At 39.3% G+C, this 25,336-nt stretch overlaps 1 protein-coding gene across 2 annotated transcripts in view; it reads right to left on the bottom strand.

Moving 5' to 3' along the window:
* The window catches only part of LOC137135878 (phosphatidylethanolamine-binding protein 4), a 47,147-nt gene extending 21,829 nt beyond the window's left edge, over window positions 1-25,318 (bottom strand). The window contains exons 1-5 of one of the 2 annotated variants that reach the window (XM_067520594.1): window positions 25,184-25,318; window positions 23,970-24,076; window positions 23,641-23,767; window positions 5,807-5,905; window positions 478-679 (exon numbers count right to left, since the gene is read on the bottom strand). In XM_067520594.1, the coding sequence (XP_067376695.1) occupies window positions 478-679; window positions 5,807-5,905; window positions 23,641-23,767; window positions 23,970-24,076; window positions 25,184-25,186 (538 nt within the window). In that variant the 5' untranslated portion in view covers window positions 25,187-25,318. The remainder of the gene's footprint in view (window positions 1-477; window positions 680-5,806; window positions 5,906-23,640; window positions 23,768-23,969; window positions 24,077-25,183) is intronic. The other variant, XM_067520593.1, reaches the window with a different exon arrangement.
* Between the last annotated feature and the right edge of the window lie 18 nt (window positions 25,319-25,336).

Below are 25,336 nucleotides of genomic sequence, written 5' to 3'. Positions count from 1 at the left end.
AATAAGTAGTTAATTTACCTTCTATCTGAAAATCTTAATATTTCTTTTACTTCTGGCAAAACTCCCTATCACGTAAACAGGTGCTTAGTTTACTTACTTCTCACGTATGTATTATTGACAACAATCTGTTCTTGAATTCTTGAATCACTTTACACAAAGAACATGTGTTTATGCTGTCAGTTTAAGTTTAAACAAAGGATGACAACAGGTGTGGAATTTAGATTGGATAAAGTTGCTTCATATGACTCGGAGCCAAGAGGCACTTCTATGTAAAAGTTTGTGAAACCATAAACAAGCAAACTGTTAACCTGGGTTATGAGCATGTTTAGCAACTTTGGAGGGAAAAAAAAAAATCACATTAAAAAGGAAAATTGTTCAATTCCTTTGCGCCCACCCCCTTGTCATAAGATATGGATGTCCCGTAAGGTTATTTGTGTTTGCTGGGAAATGAAGTGCTCAACTGGATTAAAAACATACTGCATATGTTTGGAAATCTGTTTCCCTGGGCGTATGAGTGGAGTGAGCGAGCGTGAAGCAGCAGCTTGCGTCTCCTCCAAGAGAGAGGGCAGACACTCTCATCATTAGCTGGGCTACAATGTGCTCCTCTACCTGCTCCAAACTGCACAGCCAGGCTCCACTCTGACGCCAGACAGATGTTCCCACCACGAGGTGCAAAGTACTGAGAGGGGAAACGAGAGTGAGCAGGAGAGAGGCAGAAGAATGGAAATATTCAGCAGAGTACACAATAAGAGTTTAATTATGAATAATACCATTGGTTCTTTGTTCTCACAATGAAGCTAGCTATGGTTCGCCTGGCCTTTGGGAAATTGTTTTTGGCTTCCATATGGGGGCAGCTGTCTGTCAAAAATAAACGCTTAAATCATAACATGCCACAGCAGGGATAATTACAGGATAAAGAACAATGCAATTATGTATGTTTATTTGCAATATTGGATAGGTATTTTGCTAAAACAAACTCTAAGGCTCTTGCAGAGGTTAAAAATGTTATTTCAACACTCAGAACTATCATTTGCTGCTGCTCAGACACTAATGATCTTCAACTGAGACCATTTTTTCAAAACTTGACATCAACTGTAACTTAACAAGATAAAGACATATACTTTAGTCCACTTGGTGTATGTGCAGAAATGCCTCTGTGACAAGACCAAAGGACAGTCCATACATGACTTGAGGAGTGTTCTGGCTGACGTTTTTAAGGATAAGTTGGTGGTCAATTTGTCTTTTCGTGACTCATATTATGAAAGGAGCTCCTGAAAAGACTCAAACTAAACAAACACCAGTAAGTATTGTTTGCGCAGCCACAAAATGATATGGCTTATTCCTCTGTGACGTGAACTATTGTTGTTCACAAAACTATACAATGCTAATAAAAGAGCTATATCATGACACAAGTTGTCACGGAGCACTTCTTCATTATAACAAAAGTTAAGCAAACAACATTTGTTTGCATGAACAATCTGTTTTAGCTTTTGGTTTGTTAAGGTCAGTGGATGAAAATAAAAGCTAAACTTTGAAATGCTGTGAGGAGTTACACGCCTAATAGTTTGCAGTTAAAGGACATCTTGAGGTGTGGAGCAGACGATCTCTGCAGGCCACAGAATTCACAAACACAAAGCCAGCTGGTCTGATATTTGCCTGACCAGCAGCAGAACACAGGCTCTGTCCCCCCTTTGGGAGCTGTTACAACAGAGATGGATGTTAAAGCATGCATATCCCTTATGCACCATAATAATGAACATGAGCACAGTACATTGTGTACTAAACTGTCCAACTGTCCTTGAATTAACCACTGAAAGGAAGCTAACATACAGTATATTTGATGCTGCCAATCTACAGATCTTATTCAAATTAATCTGGATCTGGAGAACTATATTGAACATTACAATAGGTCTTGTCATATTTATTTAAATGTACGAAACAAAGCTAATACTTCCATACAATAACAAATCGAAAGGCCATAATGGTTTTGCTTCTTCTGCATAAAGTATACATTTGTACAAAAATACATTTTCATAAAAACTGCAAAAAGTAATTATAACAATTTATCTATCTGCATATTATTAGAAAAAGTTAAGTGTGTCAGAAAACTATCATGAGCAGAGAAACTTCTTACATTATAAAAACTGAGAGAAAATCCATAAAAAAACCTAAGGCTGTACAACTCGCTTTAAATGGGATTTTACAGCAATAATGAACACCTTGACTTTTCTCAGAGCAGGCAGGAGCATTAACTGCTACACTGTTCTGCAAGTTCATATTGCATCATGTTGACTCACAAACCACCAAAACTATAATGAGAGAATAAGTATTAACAAGTAAAAGTAACACCCAGTGCTGTATTTATATAAGCTGCCTCTATTCAGATACTAATGATTTGCTTGTTACAGTAATTATCGCTGCGAGACCATACCGGAACATCTGCATTGATTTAAACTCTGGGAGAGCAGCGAGAGGGAGGGAGAGGCTCACAATCTGGAATTCGACTTCGAGAGCGAGACAACAATCTGTTGATGGTTATTTTGGTAATTGTCCATAATTGATGTAAAACACGGAGTGTGTTGCAGGAGATTCTAAATTACTGTTTCTGTAACTCAAGGGGTCAGTGAAAATGGGCAGTTGCAATGAAAATGCATATAAAGCATCTAATAATGCGATTTCTAAAAGAAACTGGACAGCTGGTGGGAGAAAACGAGACAACCAGCCACAAAGTTTACACTTAATTCCTGGAGAAAATTGTTCTTGGCAGTCAGTAAGTAATGATGTGATAAGTGATACAGTACGTTAAATAAAAGATCTGACACTTAAAGGACCAAAAATACTGTGGTGAGATGGCAGTGGTGAGACATTTCTGGCTTACAAAGACAAAATGCAGCAACTACATATTTAGTGTTATAATGTACTTAAGGCCAGAGTCTGACTTGTGACTGACATTTGTTTTAACATATAATTCTTTTTGTGATATATAAATGTATAATTTCAAGAAAAACAGCTACAAGCCAAACCAAATAGTCAAAGTAGGAAAGCCAAATCCAGTTAAAGTTAGCTGGTGAGGTAGACACACCTCACGAGGGCTAAAGCTAAATGTGTCCTGCTGTACCGTATTTGAACAATTGGGATCACATCTACATCGTTACACCACTTAAATAAGTCCCAAAGAATAAACACAAGAGCCATCTCAGCATCTGAATAAGTCTATGTTTTATCTGGGTTCCATATGATATTACTGTGAGAAAAACAGAGTCTAAAAATGAAAGTATCTGATCATATAGATACTACACATTCTACCCAGCTGACCTGAAAACTTGCTGTCTTTTTAACCTTAGCTGTTGAGTAGTTACTGCTATTTGTGTTTGTAGGGCAGATATGTCAGACTCAAGACTGTATCTTCTTTCATGTAACATAACAATGCAAAGAAAATGCTCTGCCAGTTTTTAGAGATATTGCTAAATCCTGCTTCTCCAGCTCCCCATTGTAATTGTGGATGAATGCTGTATGCATGTGAGGCACTGTATAATATGTGGCAACAAATATCCGGCTCTCAAACACTCTGTGGTTCAAGAGGGTTTTTTGCATGGCTGACACATATTGAGGGGATCCTCAGCACGTGTTTTTTTTTTTTAAATAGAAGAACTAGCTACCGTACATAATACAGCTCGAATGAAGATGAGTGGGTCTAGAAAACACAATATAGTCCAGTGTGTCCTTGTTGTGTTACCACTGCTCGCTCAATCAGAGACTTAGTACATTTGTGTAGCAGTTTAGTTTAGCACAACAACTTACTCGACTTACTTCCTTGTTGAATTAGGGAAGTTTTCTACGTTCATAAGTGAAGCTCATCATTGGTTAAGAAAACCCACTATGAATGGAAACCATATGAAATGTATGCCAAGAATGCCAAAACGTGGACTAATGTATACGTTAATCTGAAATTAATATGGTGGCCACAGCTCATGCTTTTGATGAGTAAAAATCAAAACACTGATCTATTTGTCGAAACACACATGTGACTTGTGAGTCACATGTATGTTTTTAACATGTGAGCTAAATAAACTATTTTGCCTTACAAAACAATCAGCAATCAAACAAATTGCCAAAAGTAGCGATTCAAATGTTAAAGGCGTTATTATAGTAGAACTTACCTGATATACAGAAGGAATAAAATTACAAAGAACAAATGACTCACTTGTCATCATATTTACACATCAGTCTTTTTTCCCACATTATATAAAGGCTACTCTGTGTATTTAATCATAAAGTGACAGAAATTGGTATCAAATTTACAAAATCCAACGCATTCACATCACCTTTGCAATAAATAAATAAATAAAAACCTGAGGTTGTGTGATGTCACCCAGCCACCCTGGTCAATTAAACACCTCCCACTAAGGGTTCGTATCACTCAAAAGGCCCATTAACCCTTCTGACCAACCACCAGTCACAATCGGAAAAACATCCCGTCACATTGGCCAATCCCTGCATGGGCAACGCAGGTCAACACCCACACAAGTGACAGGAAATTGAATTGCTAGAGAGAATGTAGTGTGTCTGAGTACTTGAAAGACATTTGTTTATTCACAGCTGGTGACGCGGCCATATAGACTCTATGGGCTTAAAATAAGAGGCAAAGGTGAAGCCTAATGTAATTTTATGAAGTGTAAATGACTTGTTGTCTTGTATATCATTGATGTGCATTATGCGAGTGATATGAGGCAAATATTCACAGATCCTTAAAGGCAGGCAGGAATGTGGTTTCATAAATCTCTTAAGTGCAGCGCCAATGAGCTGAATCACAAAATTCTGAATTTGTACCTATCGTACAGTAGGTTCCCTGGAACATATACCCCAAACGCATCAGATTTAGATCTTTGAATCAATGTGGCATTTACTTAGTGTACAGCAACGCTTTACAAGATGAAATGGGAGCAGTGATACATAGCTGAAGCGTCTTTGTGTGGTTGTTTTTCAGACCACTAGTCTTAATCTACTGGGTTGATCTCCCGGTTCCCGCGGGATTATAACATGTCTGCAAACCTCCAAATATTTGAGGCAATCAACAACTCAACACGCATTTGGCGATGGTATGCAAGAATGTGAAAACACACAAACGAATAGATAAAAAGGAGAGAAATATGAAGAGAAATAAGGGGATCGGAGCTGTGCCCATTTCGGGGGTGTAAAATATGGAGAAGTGTGGATCATTGGGGGAGCTGCTCTGCCTGGGGGAACAGATGAAGGGAGGACACTCTGCCAAGATCCCTCCACTGGAGGGGGAGCTGAGGGACTGGAGCTCTATGGGAGAAAGAGTGTGCGCCTCGCATGCTGCTCTCCTCAATCTCAGTCTCACACGCCTGCATTGACACGTCCCAGGCTCTCTGCAGTAGAGGGAAATTGCTACTGACAGGGCCTTGCAAACTTTCACAGCCATTTAGAAAGACTTACTCCCACACTTTTGTCACAGGCATTTATTGCACAAGATACATGATATGAAAAATTAACATTTTTTGAACTTGGCATCATTTTTTCACCAAGTTAGGCTTAAAAACCATTCATAATTTTTCAGCCTTGCGATCGGCCCTAGTGCAGATGTAAACACGAGGCATGCCAAGTGAGACCCCAAGATTATGAAAATGCACAATTTTCAAGGAAAAAAAAAATCAAAATACAACTTTATAGATTTGCCCCATCTGAGTTCCTAATCCAATAACAAATGTGGTCTGTGTCACCATTTCCAAAACATTTGAGGCTGCTAGTAGGTGCGAGCAAGGTTTTTGCAGACTTACTGTACCTGTATGTCCACGATCAGCCAGTGCCTCCAGAAGGCAGACGTGGGATGGGCGTGGCTTGGAGCATCAGGATCAACCATCACCAGAACATACAATTGTTTCTGCAAACAGCAGAAGATTCATATATTATTGCTTTTAATACAGACAACAAGGCTTTACTATAGCATCACACACATTTTTATCGGCCCAGAGGCAGTTCTGGTAACAGCAGTCTGATCCCTTTCGCTTTCTAAATGCAGCCATGTGTTGTTTGTGCATCACACTGCCCAAGGCTTGACAGCCATCTCTGCATTTGACAATACCTTGTTGAAATACTTCAAAACAGATGCTTCCCTTTGCTTTCTTAATTTATTGTACCTAAAAACATGCTGCTTTCATTTCATTCTATTCATAAAATGTGCAGCTTGTTTTTTTCTATAGTTGCTTGTGTTGTCAACCAGATACAGAAACCTCACAACAGAGTTCGCTAACAGAGGGCTGGTTTTGCATGTCACTGGCTTGACACATTATCATAACTTACTTCAGCTAAAAAAAAAAAACTTCATGCGAAGCAAGATACAAAAAAGTCCAAAAAAGACAACAATCCTTAAAGGCTTTGTAACGGTGCTAATGTCAGACTACAGTAAACACGTTATTGTAGCAGAATGAAGCTCTGTCTCTTTGTTATACCCTCAACCCAATATCATTTCTCTGACATCAATAAAATGGCAGCGTTTTGGATGTGATACCAATTCCTCTCGTTAACATATTCACAGTAACTTTCTGCCACTTACCCAGTATCTTTATAAGCCCCAATCTGTCAATAGATAAAGTGAGAGAAAAAACATCTTAACTAACACTTGATCACAGTTATTGGACGTTGACTTGGCGGCTTAATTGCCGAAAAATTTTCATTCTGTCTGTCCCTAAAAGTTAGAGAATTATGAGAGCAGATTGAATTATTGCGAGAGCACATTTGTCATCCCTGGTCTGGTGCCCAAAATCTGCCAGACCATATGATGGGCTTTTTTTATTTTGTTCACTTCCTCTACAAACAGAGACATTAACCGAGGCTGTTTCAATCCATGATGTCCCGATACTGTATATGTACTTTGAAGTGAAACAGGACCATAATGATATCAGCTTTAATAAGTATAAAGCAGATGCAGCATTTGTGACATTCTTCCACTGCCAAACAACACGCTCTATGGTGCGGTGAAACATTTCATCAGAATCAAATTCTCCACTGTAAACATAAATCTTTAATTTCTGTTTGTTGTGTCCCATCAAGACATTCTTAAAAAGGCCCCTGAAATTTTCCTAAGCTAATGTACTTGAGTGAGATAAAGAAGTAGTCATGTATTTTTCTGCAGATGCTCATTTTCCAAAGGATTCTCTGCCTACCTGACAAGAAGTAATAAGCGTAAACAACTAAGCCTAATAATAGGATAATACTGTAGTCTCAGTGATAGTGCCTGCAGGTAATATCCAGACACACCAGCAACAATAGAGCCTCCTCCACAGCCTGTCAAAAGTGACTCTATATCAGTGACCCCCCCGGGCAGCTTACCAACCATGACCTGTTGCCTTCTGAAGAGTTGTAATCCTCATTTGTACATGTTTGCTACCAGGCAAAGACACTGTGATAATGTAGTTACACTAATATTTAAAGTCAGAGCCCGATGCATTTAGAAATAACATGGTTTCAAACAAGACACACACACACACACACACACACACACACACACACACACACACACACACACACACACACACACACACACACACACACACACACACACACACACACACAGAGACTCAAAGGCAATTTCAAGCATTTAAATTAAAAATGACCTCCAGTCACAATTATCACTGAAAGCAATGGCACTTTAATGGATATTTCACGAAAGTTACCATGGATGGAGATGCACTGTATAGAACAGGTTTAGTTTTCATAAAGCCAAATTTAGAACAACATGAAGAACATTTCACAATTACTTCCAACTGTTACAACAAAAACATGCCCTATTTATTGCAGGCACTGAATTTCAATGATTTCTGCATATATTTAGAGCTTCAATTTCTACCTGTAAGAATCTGGCTGGTCCAGCTGGCACGGGCAGCAAATAATACAAGAAGCTCTCTCCATGCTTGCACTTCACACATTGTGGCATGTACCCTTCTCTCTTACAAGGACATTTTTTTTCTCCATCTGTCAAAATCCACATTAATTACGCACAGATATGTGCGAAAGACTCCAGGGAAAAACAGATGCATATTCCACCATCTGAAATTATTTATCAGGGCTCGAACAAAGTAAATGTATATCAAAACATGTTTTAATAGGGCTAATTCTCATAGCTGGACCAAAAACATGTTGGAGTTCCCACCTTATTAGTATTAATCACTAATTCTAATGAAGAAACTTCACATTTGAGCCTTGATGATAATTAGAAATTTAGATTTAATTTGACTGTGCTGCTAATCAAATCTATCACTGTAGAGATTTCATTTAATAGATTTTTAGGACGTAAAACTTTAAAGATTTCAAATTGTGTTAATGTTCCTGTTTCGCGCTTATTCTCTTTTGTCTACCTAATTTAGATTATCATAAAACTGGTGAGAGGTCAGCTGCCCACGCTGTTATACTGTGTAATTGTATATAGACAACTTTAAAAATATAATATCATCTAAAAGCTCAGAGCAGAAGTGAAATCTGGGTAGGTGGGTAGGTGTCAGTCAAACACCACAGAGCTCTACTGGGCCATTGTACAGGATGTGAGGCTCTCGGGTGCAGGCTGGAGGTGGGGGCAGATTGAGCCTGCATTCTCTTGGGATTAACCTCCCACTGCCTGCTGTGATCACAGCAAAACAGTCCACTGGGACTACACCTCAGATGCCGGGACGCTGAAATAAACCCTGCAGCTGACAGGGGCACCTCTGTCCTAGCCACTAGTCAGTGTTAGAGAGGAAAGGATTAGGTGCTCTCCTCAGTGACACCTATCGAGAGTGAGGAGAGACTTTTGTACTGAAGCATAAATGGCCTGTTCGACTATAACTGCAGTTTTGTAATGTTTATTTCAAAATATGGTTACTATAATGTTGTTTTCAAGAGATGACAAACCCTCAGTCTGTATTAATAGGAATAAATTGACCAGTATTTGCAAAACAGAAGACAGCAAAGAACAAAGGCAGGGGAAGACCAGTGTCTCACAGGATGTAAACTACAGGCTTACCTTTGTGTGAACTCTGCTGGGGATGAGAATTAGAGGGATGTCTAATCGCTGCTCTTGTAGAGCTGCCTTGGCTATCAAGCTCAGCTTTGCTAACTGATGACACCAAGAAGGGCTAAAGTGAGTTAGCGAGAAGGGGGGGAGTAAGGAGAGGCCCCTCTGTGAGTTTACAAGTTCATGCTTTATCCCTGACCCAATAGCAAACAATGTCGTTTGTGCTGCTGCCTATTATTATACACATAGCTTTATCCTCCCCGCTCTTCATCTACTTCAGCCTCTGCGCAGAGAACTCACAGTGTTTCATTAAATGGTCAACAGTGTTCACCACTGGACCCGGGGCAACGCAACACGTCGATCCCAAATCCCTGTTTAAGTAGCAAAAACACTTGAACTCGTTTGGTAATTAACAGGTATCTGTGTTGTGATTAGGAGACGCCAATGGCTTAACAACCATCGACTGCAGCTTAAAGCAAGGTTGAAAGATCGATCTGTAAATACAGAAAAACAGAAACTGTGGGGGTAGATGTAAATCTGTCAGATGATGGAGAAAATTAATCTCAGATGAAATTTGCAACCAAACAGTATTTTAAATTCAACAATGAATAATTTACTTTCCATGTGCGCACTTTTATCATGAGGACAAAGTAGTAAGGTAATAAGGATAGGAAAGAAAAGTCAGCGATAAGGAAGGTTCACTGTGGTACCAATGTCAGGGTTAGAAGATGAGGTTCATCTTAGTTGCAGAGAGGTCAGGGGTCAGTGTGGCAACAGTAATTGAATCCTGGGTAGAGAGTGGTGGGCTGCAGACCCAAAGATGAGATGGAAAAGGAAGGGGGTTTATGACACTCACCTACAGTTCACCAACATTAACCCCCCCCACACCTTCAAACACCTCCTATCAGCAGACGCTTTAAAAACTCAATGTTCATTCGTACGGCATTATAGATTATAATCATAAAGAGCAGAAGAATACAGCAAGGAAAAAAAACGAATTAAATGGAATCTAGACAACGCACCTCATTGTTTTAGTGATTAAAAACACAGTCTTGTTATGACTAAGGAGACATGAAACCATATGGATAGTAGTGGACTACATCAGTACAACTTTCTCATTATACACATAACCACGCATGACCTCTCACATCTGCAGGTTTCAAGTGCTCAATAAATGAAACCTAACGTTATTTAGTTGCAATCTGGGAAGTGTAGTATCCATTGTTTTTAGTACAAAAGCCCTTGGCAATATATTGAGAAAAAGCACAGCAAGTTGCTCCTTCACATAATCATAACCAATGCTTTTGTTGCTTACACACAGCTACACGATACTAGTCTCCAGTAGTCCACTTTGTACACCCATCATCAACCCCAACGACCTCCTTGAGATTTCTGTGAGGTACATAATATAGGACTGTCTTTACTGGTGAAAATTGAATCTAATCCAGGCACATTCATTTGATATGTTGGATATTTTGGGCAGGGAACCCAGTGACAAACAATGTGACGGCCACTTGCCACTTGCATGCCAACTTGAAAGCTACTGATGCTTTTGAGACGATTGCACAAGATGACACGTGGAATATCACAGAAGCCAGTGACAACCACAGTAACTGCTTTAACATTCAGTTTGATTATTGACACGTATAAATGATATGCAAAGAGAATGCCAATACTCAGTATGTTCTTAAGAGCCTCACACAGTGCAGGCTGCTCACTACCTCCAAACCTGCCTATTTTTAACTCAGCCTCCCTCCCACACAGGAGTGGAGTGTGAAGTGCCTTATAAATCCACACTTTGAGGAGCCACATGGTCAAAGAAAAGTCACATGTGGATGCAAACGCATATTCTAGGCCTAAATACAATGCAGCTACTGGATTCCTGCTAGTTAGCCAAGCACAGAGAGGAGTGAGTGAGCTATGAGGAGGCAGCCGTTCAAGAGGAATCACAGCAGAATATGAAACACACAACATAATTACATAATCACATTAACCCTGTTTTTCTATTTCAACATACAAACATGCAACAAAATACTATATTTTAATCAAATTAACATGCGGCAGAAGGTAGACACAGACAATGCAATACTATTTGCAACCTTTAGATACTGCACATAAATAAAACTGCTCTATGCATGTGAAAATTCATAAACAATCTGTTTATTTTGGCCTCTGAAACAGCTCTTTGATGAATTCTGGAAATGTTTAAATGCAGTTTTTCCTGAACTGTTTGTAAAGCCTTGTACTTTTGCAGTGCAGTTTGGAACTGCTATGAAGCCATAGCTAACAGTAAGATGGTTCACAGTCTGATTGGAGCTTGAGGGGGGTGAAGGAATTAGTAGCAGCCTAAGGAACCATTTCTGCATTTCTCTCAACATTGAAGACTTCTTTCACCGCGCCATGCTTGCGAACACAGCCGTGCTCATGTTAAGCTTATTAGTCACCCTGGATGCGATCTTGCTAGCTGAGGCTTTCAACACTTTCTAGTGGTGGCTTTACACACATACACCTACTCACTGCCATGAAAGCATTTCTGCAAATGCACATGCTCAAACACAGTAACTACCAATAACAGGTACTCTGAAGTAATATGCAGCGAGGCGCTGGGATATGAGCCTCAGATCCAGCCCGTGCTAAATGAGGCAAGAGGGAAATATTTTTGTCATGTAGTTTGGCTGCTGAGAACACAACACAGTCAAACAGGGCAAATTACAGCACTGGACTCATATCCATAATTAGTCTGTCAAGCATGTCACATACTTAGAGTCACAGATCTGCTATTTTACCAACAAGTGCAGCCTATAAAAGTTAATGGTGAGCACATTCTAATTACTTCACCAGGATTTGGGAATCTAAACCAACTATTTTGATTCTAAAAGCACTTAGGGGAATTTGGAGAATGAAAAGTAAAATAATAAAGCTCTGTTGGGATTATGTGCAATGTGTATGTAACTTGAGACCCCCCAGTATGACAAGAGCTTTCAAAGTTGGATCATCACATTTTATTTTTGCAGCCATTTCGGTCTTATGGAAACTAATTTTGATGAGAAGATGACAAGATCAGAGGAGTGAAAGCTGCAAACATATTATCAGTATATTTAATTTTAAATGCTCTCTATGGTGATTGATCTGACACTTCAGGACACATTTTCCTAGACAATTGCATTTTATTTAAATAAAATACACAAACGGCTGACAACAGTTACACTTCCTGGAGAAGGATCATACAGCGGACACAATTCTGAAGAGGATGGGATACATGCTGCCATGATGGGAGCTTAGTTGTAAGCACTCTGACACCCATTCCTATTTGGCCATGAGAGCTGTTAAAGGTGTCAGGGCTGTTCACAGGCACTGTGTGTTTCACCAGCCAAGATGGCTTCCACATTTTTTCTATCATGATTAATTATGGTTTCTGATGGTAGTACAGTGAGAAAGTGTAAATTATTCCCACATTTTCTTGTGCCCTCCGTTCAGTCACTGTCGTGTAGGAAGATGCTATTGACGCCATCCATGGATGGCGACCAAAAGGCATCTACATGGGGTGGCAAACTCTAGTGCCTATTAAGGGGTGGAAGTGGTGGTGGGGGGTGCTTGGCGTGTGGGCTGAACCTAGTCCAGACTGCCAGTTGACAGGGCCGGATTTTCCAGTATGGAAGAGTCTTGTTTCAGTGGGCGAAGCTGGGTGTTGGGAGACTGGGAGAGAGGACTGCCCAGGGCTTGGAAGCTTGAAACTGAATGTTTCAAACAGACAAGCACCGTCTGTGTTCCAGTGTCACCAGCCCACCCGTCTGACAATCAGGGCCATGTCATCACACGGGCTCTGAATAAATCAGGGAGCACTCTTATCACCTTAGAAGATGTGGCAATCTCAGACGTCAGAGCAGTCTGAGGTCCCAGCAGCAGAAATATCATTAAATGACTTACAGGACAAGGTAATGTACAGTAGAAATGTTTATCATTAAGAGCACGCACAGCCAACGCTTGATGAAATGCTAACACAATACTGTGCTTTCCTTTGAATCCTTTACTAAATCCGCAAAATGTCATCAAAAACACACACTGCACACGCAGCACTGAAAATCCTTAGTTTTGGATAACTGGTTGAAATAAAATAATTCCTCTGACAGATCATTTTGTGTACGTTGATATATTTAGCACTGTCAGAGAGGACATCTCAGAGAATGGCACTTATATCACAATGTAGAAACTGTTATCAGAGGAGGTACAGGTTTATGGTTCAAGGGCTCGTCCATTCATAGAGAACAAGCTCAGCCTCTCTGCCTGACACACTGATAAAGACAGCACAAATAAAACAGCTCCACAGCTCCATCTTTGCCTCTCCCCAAGGGAATAATATATCACCCATCTGAATGTGGCACATATTGAATCATTTCCAGCGCTGATGATTCATTTGAATAAATCAGCCTTTTTTATTTTGCCAACTTGTACTGATACTGAAATAAGGAAAACTGAAGTAACAATGTTAGATGTGAGGAAGGACAGGTGTTTGTGTTCCACGGGACTGGTAATCCTAATCCCCTTTCAAACAACAATTAATGACTACAGCAATAATCTTCGCATATATGTTGCTGCAATTCCTTTTTGACTGTCAACCATAACCTGCCTAACTCACATACACCAAATCCAGGGGGATATGTTGCTGCAGGCAGATAGGATCTTATCCTGGATTTGCATAGATAAATGCACAGCAATAATTCAAGAAGCACACAGGACAGCCATTAGTTTTGACCTAACGTATATTCTCAGTCTCACCACACACTATTGACAAGACCTGCTGTCAGGAGCTTCATTTTCAGATGTGGTTGATCCACAGAAAGAGGTCCACTTGTTATTTTAATTAATACTTACCAAATATCAAATTTCTGAGGAAAAAAAATTAATATATAAGAGCTTCCCTGAAAAAACTTTCAATGTCTTTCACAAAAAGCTACAGATGCACAGGATCAGCCTATCGACAAATATGAAAAATCAGCAGCTTTTGCAATGAAAGGGTTATATCCGCATTCAAGCTAAGAGACATACTCTAACATACACAGACACAAATCCTGTTGAGCTGAGCTGAGCAGAGATACCCTACCAGCCCTCCAAGGCACAATTAGGATTTCACGGGGGGAAGAAATCTACATTCCTGCACACATGAAAAAAAGTCCTTTTCTCCCTCCCCACAACAATATCAACTTTTTACTCAAGGAAAAACCTGAAGCACCACTCGATAGGATTTGGACAAAGAAATAAAAAACAAAGCCAGAAAAAAAAAAAATCTAAATTTAAGCTGCAGTTGTTAAAGAAAAATATTATGGTTGAGGAAAATCCAGTCCTAAGCCTCCCAGTTCCAATCAATTTCTCCTATTCTCTGTGATAAGAAAAGAAACAACCACTCATAGCTTGTTTGAAGTGCTTGTCTGTGTGGAGCTGTGCTACGTTCAACAATATTTTGTATGAACAGACTCAGTGTATGATTTTAACATCTGTCAGACATTCAGTCCCAGCACAAGAGGTTAAGTACCTGTCAGCTTGAATAAGAGAAGAGACAGAGAAAAACACTACATCTAATTTATGAGCTATCCTAATAAGTGGACACATTGAAAGAAATACATTATAGGTAAATCATTACGATGCAGTACATCACAGGTACAGGGATACACACCATCTTAAGAAACTATTCTGAGTCTGAACACTGTCTGAAGCCAAAGTGTGTTCTCTTGCACAGTGCTGCTCCAGGGTTTATTTTATTTGAGTACGTTTTCAATAATAGGATGTCGTCCATGCATAGAGAGAACGAGGTGATTATGTTAAAGTTCAGGTTTTACTTTCAGCTACTTCACTTGTTACACAGTAATGATACACAGTATGATCATTTATTCATGTTGATAACATAATTATACTGTTTGACACATATGTTTTACAAACAGTCCGACAGAAAGATAAATTTGGGTTTAGGTTGTGGCTTTTAGATGACATTGTTACCAATAAAACACAAAAATTATTAACCAATTAATTGGGAAGTTGGCCACTAGTGAAAATAATCATTACTTGCAGCACTAAAAGAAACATACACAGTGTATTAAACATGTGATATAATTGAATTCTTTAGCTTTTGTTTGGATGTAACTCACGCAGCATATGCAGCCGTAGTGGAGTAATTCATATGCATGAATGTAATATACTGTATCTCAGAATGTAAAAACTAACTGCAATCCAGCGAAATATTATGAAAGACTGGGAAAACCTGCTGTAAAGAACTACTAGCAAGTTGTCAGATGAGCACGAGCATTAAACAAGAGAAATTCAATCCAAGAACACTGCACATTGAGAAACTTAAATAAAAGTTTTGTGGTCTTTCAAAAGATTTTCTCAGACTTATTTGCTATTTATCATTAAAAACATTTGTAAACCACTCTGAATAAAATAAACTATGCTTGTAGCACAACCACATTAACTTTGACCCCATCATGTCTGATTTAACTACGACTGACATTAAGCTAAATACCATGATGAGGCTTCAGCTACCATGAATGTCCCCAACTGTAAACTTACAGTTGTAGTGATGCGATCTAGCAAAATGATTGCCTGAAGGCACATCTACAGAGCATGGTGACAAATGAGGACATTAGCAGGGTTTGACCAAGACCTTTTAGCTGCTCAGCATGTGCAGTGGTCCTTTAAGAAAAAAAGCACATTGTAAACGTCACAACTGATTCTCAGATTTGTGTCACGTCTCAAGAAAAGGTTAAGCACATCGTCTATGTGATTATGCCTAAATCTGCAATCTGGCATAAAGTTGGCACCCAGATAAATCATGCCTTCATTTCAGTTTTCTCATTATCCATACCGCTCATGACATTCACAGAAAGACACAAAGCATCCTGCCAACACCTACTCTGTGAGAGAGCTCTTTCAGTTCAGCTCAAAAGCTGAGAGCTCCACACCTCCACACCACAGTGTGGGCAGTACTGGCAGAGCCATGTGCCTAAGAACACTGACTGAGTGCAACAGTTGGACTAATAACAGAACAAAAAATAAATAATTAAATAAATAAAATGGACACACAGCGGGGACATGCACAGCTCAGCAGCTGAGAAGCAGGTTGACTTCTGCCCACCTCTCTTTTATTCAAGACTGGAAGATGTCCACAATGTCTCTCAGGTCTTAGTGCCATGAGGGGCGGTGAGCTTGCAGCTTCAGCCACTTTAGGGTAAAGCAAATCATTTTAATATGTTAAGAAGATTAAGCTGGATAACTGTCTAGATAAATTTTTTGCAAAGCCACGTAAATCTCTAGTGTTTTTATTTGGGGAGGGGCGGTATGAGTCAGTTTGAGACGATCAACACAAACCCACCGAAATGCAACGGGATTGGCTAGGGAAAATTGGGCTTATTTAAGATTTTGCATTTTAAGCTTCTTGAATCTAAGACCATCCCACCTCTTTCTTATTATTTTTAACACCAACCTTTGGGACAACAAAACTATTTCAAAAAACACTGGACACAGTTTCATGTGCGACAGCTTTCTCAGCTTAGACTCAGCTATCTTATCCAGCTTATGCTGATATTATAGCTTTAATTATGCAGATCAATGTTTTTCCTGAGACACCGGTAATCTGCTGGTAGAAACATTTGAGAAAACACACATAAATGAAGAGAAAGAGGTTAAAGTTGAAGGTCTCTTAGATGAAGTACGGTGTCTGAAGGGCTTTCAGGTGAATCAATCACATCAAATTAATTAACTGAATTGAATGTATATTCTAAATGTGATGGTTGGCTAAGTTTTTTTCCTTCTATTGCAAGAATAAGCAATCTGAGGGTGTCCGCCTGTCAACTCGCTGTGCTAGAAATTGAGTGTGAAAACGAAAAGGAGAAATGGAACAAATAATGTAAAGGGATTAACAAATAATTTGCATAACATTTTCACTGCTTCCAAACTACAGGATCAGGAAAATGACAATGAAGGCAGCTTTATCATCCCCTGTTCTCAGATCAATCAACGCATCAATGGACCTGACTGCTTCTCCCGTTAGCGACAGCCTTTTAATGTCAAAAGCAAAATGAATCACTGGTAATATATCTTAAAAACTGTAAGTAAAAAAAAAAAAACAGACTGACAAGGTAACTAAACAAGTTGGGAGAAATGGGAATCATCAGATGAAAAACATTCTCCAAAGAAAAACTTGAATAGAGTGTATCCCATTCAGTGTAAGTAAAAGATGCTTTACTTTCACTGTGCCAAATGTGTATTAACCTGTTTTTTTCTTAACACTCTGTCTCTCTATCCTGAGTTAAGACAATAAGACCACTGGGGAGATGAAGGGGAAGGCATTATGGAGAGTTAAGCATTATGAGCAGCCCTGAAGCTGTTCTTAAAGAAGGTGAATCAGAGGATTTGGACACAACTGTAACTAAACCCTGTGCCGGACCACAAATGAGAAGCACAAAACATTTTGGGCAAAATGCCACTAAGCCAAGCATCTGGTTCTTAAGAAAACTACACATGATCACTGCTAACTTTGTGGTTACTCAGTTCTGAAAGAAAAGAAGCCATCAAAGAGGAAAAAAGTTGATTACCTCAGTTTCAAGTGCAACACACACACACACACACATATATAAAAGATAAGTTTAGTGTTCAATTTCCATCTTAAGTTTCCTGATAAATGGAAGGATCTAGTCAAAAAGCACTTTAACCAGAAAACAAAAAGCCTAGACATTTCATTGAGATCATTCAACACACAGGATAAAACTAAATGAAAACTGCAAGGAGCAGAGGGATTGTTTTTTTTCTTTCAATGTGATATTTATGAGTGTCACAGGACTGCAGACATCTCACTGCTGGACAGATCACATCAAGAAAACGTACAAGTTTCTTACTTTCCCAAGGTGCGACTGAGTCGTCTGCAGTTCCTACAATGATTCCCTGGCAAATGTTAGGTGTCTGTGTATCATATAAATAGAAATTTAATCTTGTATGTTTGTCTAAGTATCCACAGCAGCAGATACACTTCCCATGCAGATTATGAATCTCTGTTTGAACAGATCTTGTCGTCAATGTATATGAACTGACAAGATAGAATTTCTGTGTGAATACTGACTAATAATGAGGAGGCACCAGTTCAGGTGGTATTTTTATTAAAGACCTGCTGCCTCTCTAGGTCTTTGATAGGGCCTCTGTTCTGAAGTGTTCACAAATTTAGATCTAACTAATGAATCTCATTATAGTTATATAGTCTGATGCTGGAGATTTGCACCACGCTTTTGCTAAATTATCCTGACAATGAATGCTTGTATTTTTATTACTTGGTTACATTGTTTTGTAAAAAGAGTTGACCCTCAAAATTTTACCAAAAAAAAAAAAAAAACTTCCCGTGTATCAGAGCAAATAAACTCATATTCAACCTCATCAGATTCTGTTGAGTTGGCTTTACGTGGTGAACCACTTCCTTGTCTCCAAGCTTTTGTGGTAGAAAATAATTTTCTCCAACACGGCTGCTTGCATAGAAACCTGACCATTGTCAATTGTAAGAGCATTCCAGAGCCTCCTTAATCTGCTCTTATCCTCCCATTGATAATACAATGCATTTTCATGGTAATAGAAATCATATTTTACTCACAAGCAGAGTCAAAAGTATTGCTGCCTACACTCTAAGACCAGATGTAAGATGCAGGAATAGCATGCTACTGCTACAACAGGGTACAGAGCTTCAAAAAAATAAAGTAAACTCTCAGTATACACGTGAATGCATGGCTGAGTGGACGGAGGAAGACAGGTAATAAAAGTTAGCGAAACAGGAAAATGCATGAGAAACGCCTGACAAGTGAGGGCAAAGATGAAACCTTGCAGCGCAACACCTTCTATGAATACTGGATGCCACTTACAATTGTAGCGGTCTGTATGACACAGACTCACAAGGTGGAAAATATTTATCTCCCATGTGAGATGGTGGCTTAGGAGGTTTATTGCCTCTCTTCATTCCACTGAAGATGGGTAATCAATCCGGCACTACTGGTAGCGGGATGCTATAATTCTTTCCTCTTCAAAAGCTTGCATGAATCATATATGTTGAGTAGTAATGGGCAATGATTCAATGGTGTGGGACACGGGTCAGCTTAACAGGGTGTTACGGTGACAAAGGGGAACATTAGCTAAGGAAATAAAGTCCCTGAATCTCGGCCAGACACACTGATTTAATCCAGAAGAGCCAAAAACTCCCACCTGACAGCAGTGAATATGCAATTAGATGGATATTACGGTACATGTTTCACTTGATGACCCTCACTGTCATATAAAGGCTCAAAGAAGTGCTTTGTCTGTTAATCTAAATATCCATCTTGGACTTTTTCACTGAATGAAGTCCATCGCCTGCTGAAAACAATATCCCTATCTTTGCGGTTACACATCCCCAACATGAAGACCTATCAGGAATCCTGCATGGGTGGACATGTAGGCTTTCCTAGGAATGACAGGGTCTGTTAGAGAGGAACCCCACCCTCGCTTTCTCCAGCATGCCAACACAGAGGAGAGTGGGCAGCGCTGAGACGGCAGCCTGCCGTGGGCACTGCCAGGCTTAAAGCTGCCCTGTCGTCATCAGAGGCTTGCAGAATAGAACGCTGAGATTCACCAAAAAAGAGGAGGGGGATCGTTGCATTTAAATCCTCTCTCAACGCCCCCACATGTTTTAGCAAAGCATAAAAATCATTCACAGAGAGAGAGAGAGAGAGAGAGAAAGCGAGAAAGAAAAAGATAGAGGGAAATAGAGAGGAAACAGCTATTAGCAGCAGTAAGCAAGCTCAAGAGATCATAGTGAGGCAGCTCTAATCGCAGTAATGGTTTAAACCCTCATTCCATCCACCAGATGCAAGAAATGTCTACCCAAAAACAAGGCTTTGAAATCCCCCATGTCTAAGAATGTGCCCTGTGGCTATGGTCCTTACTGAAAAAAGAAAACAACAACTACAAAACTGTCTCCACTTTTGGAGTAACTCTAAAGTAAAGATAGCTCCTGTGGCCTGTGTTATGTACACCAAGTAAACTGAGGAAAGATGAGCATGCTTGTATCCAAATCAAGACTCCACGTTATTCAAAACTATTTATAGGGTGTTAGTGTCAGTGATTTTAGTTGAGAAATCCTACATAACAATGCTCTTACCAATGTACATGAGAGCCAACTATCTGACTAATAATTAATTTAATTAGTTCATTATTGAAAAAAAAAACAGCCTTGATCATACTAAAATACATAGAATCAAGCTGTTTGCAGGCTCAGTTACACACAACTTTAAGAAGATTAAATAAGGTAGAAACTCATTCTGACATTCATCGGTTATTCTAAAAGTATACCTGGATGAGCTGACGTGTAGCCAATAATGTAATCCTTTTCTAGCAGACATTTTTTGTGTGTGTGTTATTTTTGGGTTCTTCATAATTTTCACTGTTTTTTATTTTTTATTTTATCTTTTCTGCGGGCAACGTTGTATTTCAAAAGGTTTTCTGTCCTTTGGCCAAGTTTGTTGATTTTTCAAAGGGTCTCTATCAATATTAAGAACCTGTGAGGCTGTTCTTTTTCTGTAAAACAACATTTCCTAAAAGCATTTTGGCATTTATGCAGACACAATAATAAACTGACTCACTAAAAGATTTTAAATAGAACAAAATGCAGATGCAATCTTTTTACATTTATACACATTACTAATAAACAATTACACAGATGCAGTCTAATATTAAAAACGAATACTTAAAAAAATAATAGTCATTACAGGTAATAGAGTGCTGTAAGGTAAACTGGCCCTTGATTTGGTAAACCAGGAAGGACATTAAAAAACATATGCCAGTCCTCATGTTAAACCTGCTGAGCATGTAATTTAAAGGTGTTTCTGTCCTAAGCTTAGTGTCTGTCCCAGAGGTCAAACAGTATTTCACTATTGGTTTGGTTGCATCCAGACCAGCTCCTACAGTGAATATGTTAAATATGAGAATTTTTGTTGGATTAGCTCAGTAAGAATATCTTTGGTCTGTCACGCTGATAGATTGACGCTAGATTTAAATAAGAAGGTAACTGATGTTTCTGTTTACTCCCAAGAAAATGGATCAGCGTGTGAGACTATTGCAAGGAGCAAAGGTTTTCTGACTGGAGTAATGACCTTCATTACCACAAAGATACTAACTATAAGGTTGCTGGGCTGTGTAATTTAGGACATTACAGTATAACTTGGACTACAGTCTACAAAATCTGTAGGTTTCCTTTGAACGAATGACAGTAATTATTTATAGCTCTGCCTGTGTATAACCCATTTAAATGGTGTTTTGGAGAATTCAACATTTACTGTGACAAAATTCTGATCACACCTACAGTACAGTATATTATGCCTTCCTCTCAAACATTAGCTTCATCCTCCAGTGGAAAATGTTTCCCTGTGCAACCTTCTTCAACCAGAAATAAAACAGACTACACTTTGATCTTCTAAAGTTGTTCTTTGCAAGCAAAGCTCTGTGTCCTGTAAATCTTTAATGTGGCCTTTAATCTGTACATTGGATCAGGACAGTGATTTCTAAACATGTTCACCATGAATGAATATGCTCAGGTCCAACCTTCATTAGCTCTTTGTACTAACTTTTTCTCACAAGACTAAACTGTAATCAAGCCATGCTGTTATAGTTTAATTCCATTATCAAACTGGAGATTCTTGTGAAGCGTCTGAGGATAATTAGAACTTGTAAATATGCTTCATTAACAAACATGCCAGGTTTTGCTAACACATAAGTTCAAGTGCTGATGCGTTACTCTGAAGTTTGGACACAGAGCTCGGCAGTTTTTATGGCCCATTGCTTTGTTTTTGGTCATGAGCACCTATTTAGAGGCGGGTTTATGGGACCACTGCCCATTGCGCTCCATTACAATTACTCAGCAGGCATACATCCCGTCCAGTAATGAAGTGGGTGTTACAGTGGGTGGATTTGAGCCTGAGCGGCCACTATTCTGTATTCCTGCTACTGGGCACAAGGGCTGAGTGGCAGAGAATAGCAGCAGCGCTGGCAGCATGGCACGGTGACAGAAAGCGTGGTGGACCAGCAGACCAAGCACAGAACCACAGACAACAATCTGAGGCTTCAATAGTGTCAGGAGAAATGGAGAATTACATTTAACACCCCAGTAAATAAAGTTTGTATTGATTTAATCTCACATGTAATTTGTTTTTCTCTCTGACACTGATTCTGGCAATAAAAGAGAATCATGTAAGACAGCATTACAGATAATACGACCATAGATCAAATGGAGTTTGGGGAAGAGAAGGGCAATATATCATGTTCAAGCTAGACTGCTTAGCTCTGGAATTCATAAACTAGCTCCTAAATCGAGGTGGCTTTCAATTTAAGTTTTCAATTTACAGATATAGGATTTGTTGTGCACTTGATGTAATTTAAGAGAGGCTTCAACTTTAAGAGAGGCTCTAAGGATTGGGAATCTCTCTCAATCTGAAGCTGATAAAACCACACAGAAGTTAGGCCATTAAAAAATAAATAAATAAGTGAATAGTACACTGGTCATCTGAATAAATATTTGTTGATTTTATGTTTGGCATCACAAATTAAGCAATTTAAGAGGAACACAATGCAGGACACTCAAGACCTGACATTTCCATTTTCCAAACCTGCTTTCTCCTTTCAGCATTTGTGGTAAAAAGTATCAAACATCATTTTTCTTCTCATGCATTGCCAGTGTCCATATGTTGTCACCAACAAATTACATTCTTGCTTCATTTAAATAAATTATTTTTTTTAATGCATCTGTAATTTAAACTTTTAAAAGTATTAATGTTGGATTGAGAGTTATCATTAAAATACACTGTTTTTAACAAATTCTGACATTGTAAACTGTGTAACATTCAAGCGAGGTCAGGAATAACATTGTTCATTAGGAGGCTTTTGAGTATGAGGTGCTAGCACCACCCTCTGGTGATGGATATTACAACATTCCCTCAGTAATTAGTCCAGGTGATGGGAGACAACAGAGGTGACATAGATGCTCAAAACTGTGGTCTAGACTCAAATTTGAAATGTGGTAAAATGCCTTTTAATGCTAATTAATATTATGAGCATTTTGTTTATTGTGGCAGCGGCTCATAGTCTGCTGTGGTGAGGGAGCAACACGACTTGCTTTATCTGTTACTGCACTCTAGAGGTAAAAATATGCATGTGCATGTTTAACAAACAGTGACTACACAAAGAGGATAGACTAAACAGGAAGAAAGCGAGAAATTTCACGGCATCCCAGAAAAAATAAAGACATAAAACAAAACAAAACATTAAAACTCTTTGTGTGACATTTTATAAATTCTTCTGGTTACTGTTTGAACATTCTTTCTTTTGATAACCCATAGTCATGGAAATATAATACTTTCACAAGTAAATGCTGGCCTGCAGGAACTATTTGATTATGACACTTCATCATACACAACAAATACGCTGAGACACACACACACACACACACACACACACACACACACACACACACACACACACACACACACACACACACACACACACACACACACACACACACACACACACACACACACACACACACACACACACACACACACACACACACACTTTTTTACCTTCTGTGCTCCAGAGAAGTAAATCTGTGGGGATTTCCAAACAGTACTGAGTTTCTCTCTGAGGTCCTTTGGAATTATCATGCATTTATCAATGTCCAGCTCTGGATAAATCACTTCTAGTCCGCCACTTTATTAAAGACAGATAAAAGTATTTTATTAGATTTTGTACAGACAGAAAAGGCAACAACTTGTTGAAAAAAGGTTCTAATGCTGCTATTGGCAAATAGTAAAGATTCTTCTGTTGCTTCCATGTTCATTTGGTGCATGGCTTCCCTGTCATTGTGGTTGCACTATGATCACTGTTCCCTGAGACATTATGATCTACTTACTGACAGAAAGATGAATCCAGAGAGCTCAGGGTGTCTGGTGTCGCGCCCACATGGAAAAGACCCACAATGCAGGCACAAAACACCAGAAACGGTGCCGTTTGTAGAACCTGTAGAACAGCTGTGTTCAGTTATAGAAGGAGCAATTATTTTATAACACATCAATTTCTTTCTGGAAATGTTTTCTGTTCGAAACTGTTCAAATATTGTTGTATTTTGTCAAGTGATACAGCAAACTGTCCAAACAGCTGATTACATTATGGCAGTGGAGCTCAAAGGAAGCCTGTCTGTACTGACAGGTTTAGCTACTGTTAAGTATTTCACCTTATCATCTCTAATAACTGGCAGCTCAGGTTCAGTTACAGGGCTTCTGAAAGGCCTGCAATCATGTCTTCATCAACAACTGGCTACATACTTTTGATAATGTGATAAATGCCTGACACTGGATAATGTTTCAGGGGGCTTGGAAGTCAACAACTCCAAATATGATACTGTATGATACAATCTAAGATAAAGAAAAGCAGCAAAATGTAATAATAGAGAAACTGGAACCAAAATACTGTTTGCAGTTTTGCTTTGACCATTACTTTGAATGTTTAAATGTAATAATTTAAACAATTATTTGTCTTTCAGTGCTTGTACCTGACCTGTAGAGTCTCGGCTAATCAGAGTTTATTTGAACACCTGGCCCCCACCTTTACCTGCTGGACTGCATGACAGCAGCGCTAATTTTCTCCTAATGATGACAATAATTCCATTTTACACCACACCCAGCCTTGGTATATATTTTAATAACGTCCTTATTTTTGTCTCATAAGTTTAATTCGCCACACGAGCGTAATGTCTGCTTCAACCGGAAGACACCCACACCCACACAAAAATAAATAAATAAATGATACTCTGGGTTACTAAATTTAAACCGCTACATTTGGTCAGGGTACATTCTGCGTCAGGTGCCCCAGACGCACTGCGGTGCGCACGTCAAAACGTAAGATTACTTTTAACTTGATCCGTGAATAAACAATTGTGCAACTCTCACGCAACTAGCACAAGTTTAGCAGTTATTCGTTGGTGCTTGTCAGCGTTTGTGCGGCGTTTCACGTTTTACATGCCAACACGCCACTGCCCACAGAAAGCACACGTCAAATCAAGCTGCACAGCCAGCAGACTGTGGTGGTCTCGGGCATGAGTAAAGCTACACTGGTCATTTGCGTTACCATCTCTCAGAAGTTGTCCGCTTGTGTTTTTGCCCCTGGAGCCGCCGCCGCCGCCACTGCGCAGTGCAGGATCCTGCTGACGCACTGTGACACCGTGACACAAGGTTCATGTGACAGAAACAAACAAGCTTTTACAAAGACACTGGCCTGGGA

This window comes from Channa argus, chromosome 11 (genome assembly GCF_033026475.1).
Source record: "Channa argus isolate prfri chromosome 11, Channa argus male v1.0, whole genome shotgun sequence".
In the NCBI taxonomy this organism is placed as follows: Eukaryota; Metazoa; Chordata; class Actinopteri; order Anabantiformes; family Channidae; genus Channa; species Channa argus.
The sequence above is the reverse complement of the archived record's forward strand: the minus strand, read 5'-3'. Positions and strand labels throughout refer to the sequence as shown.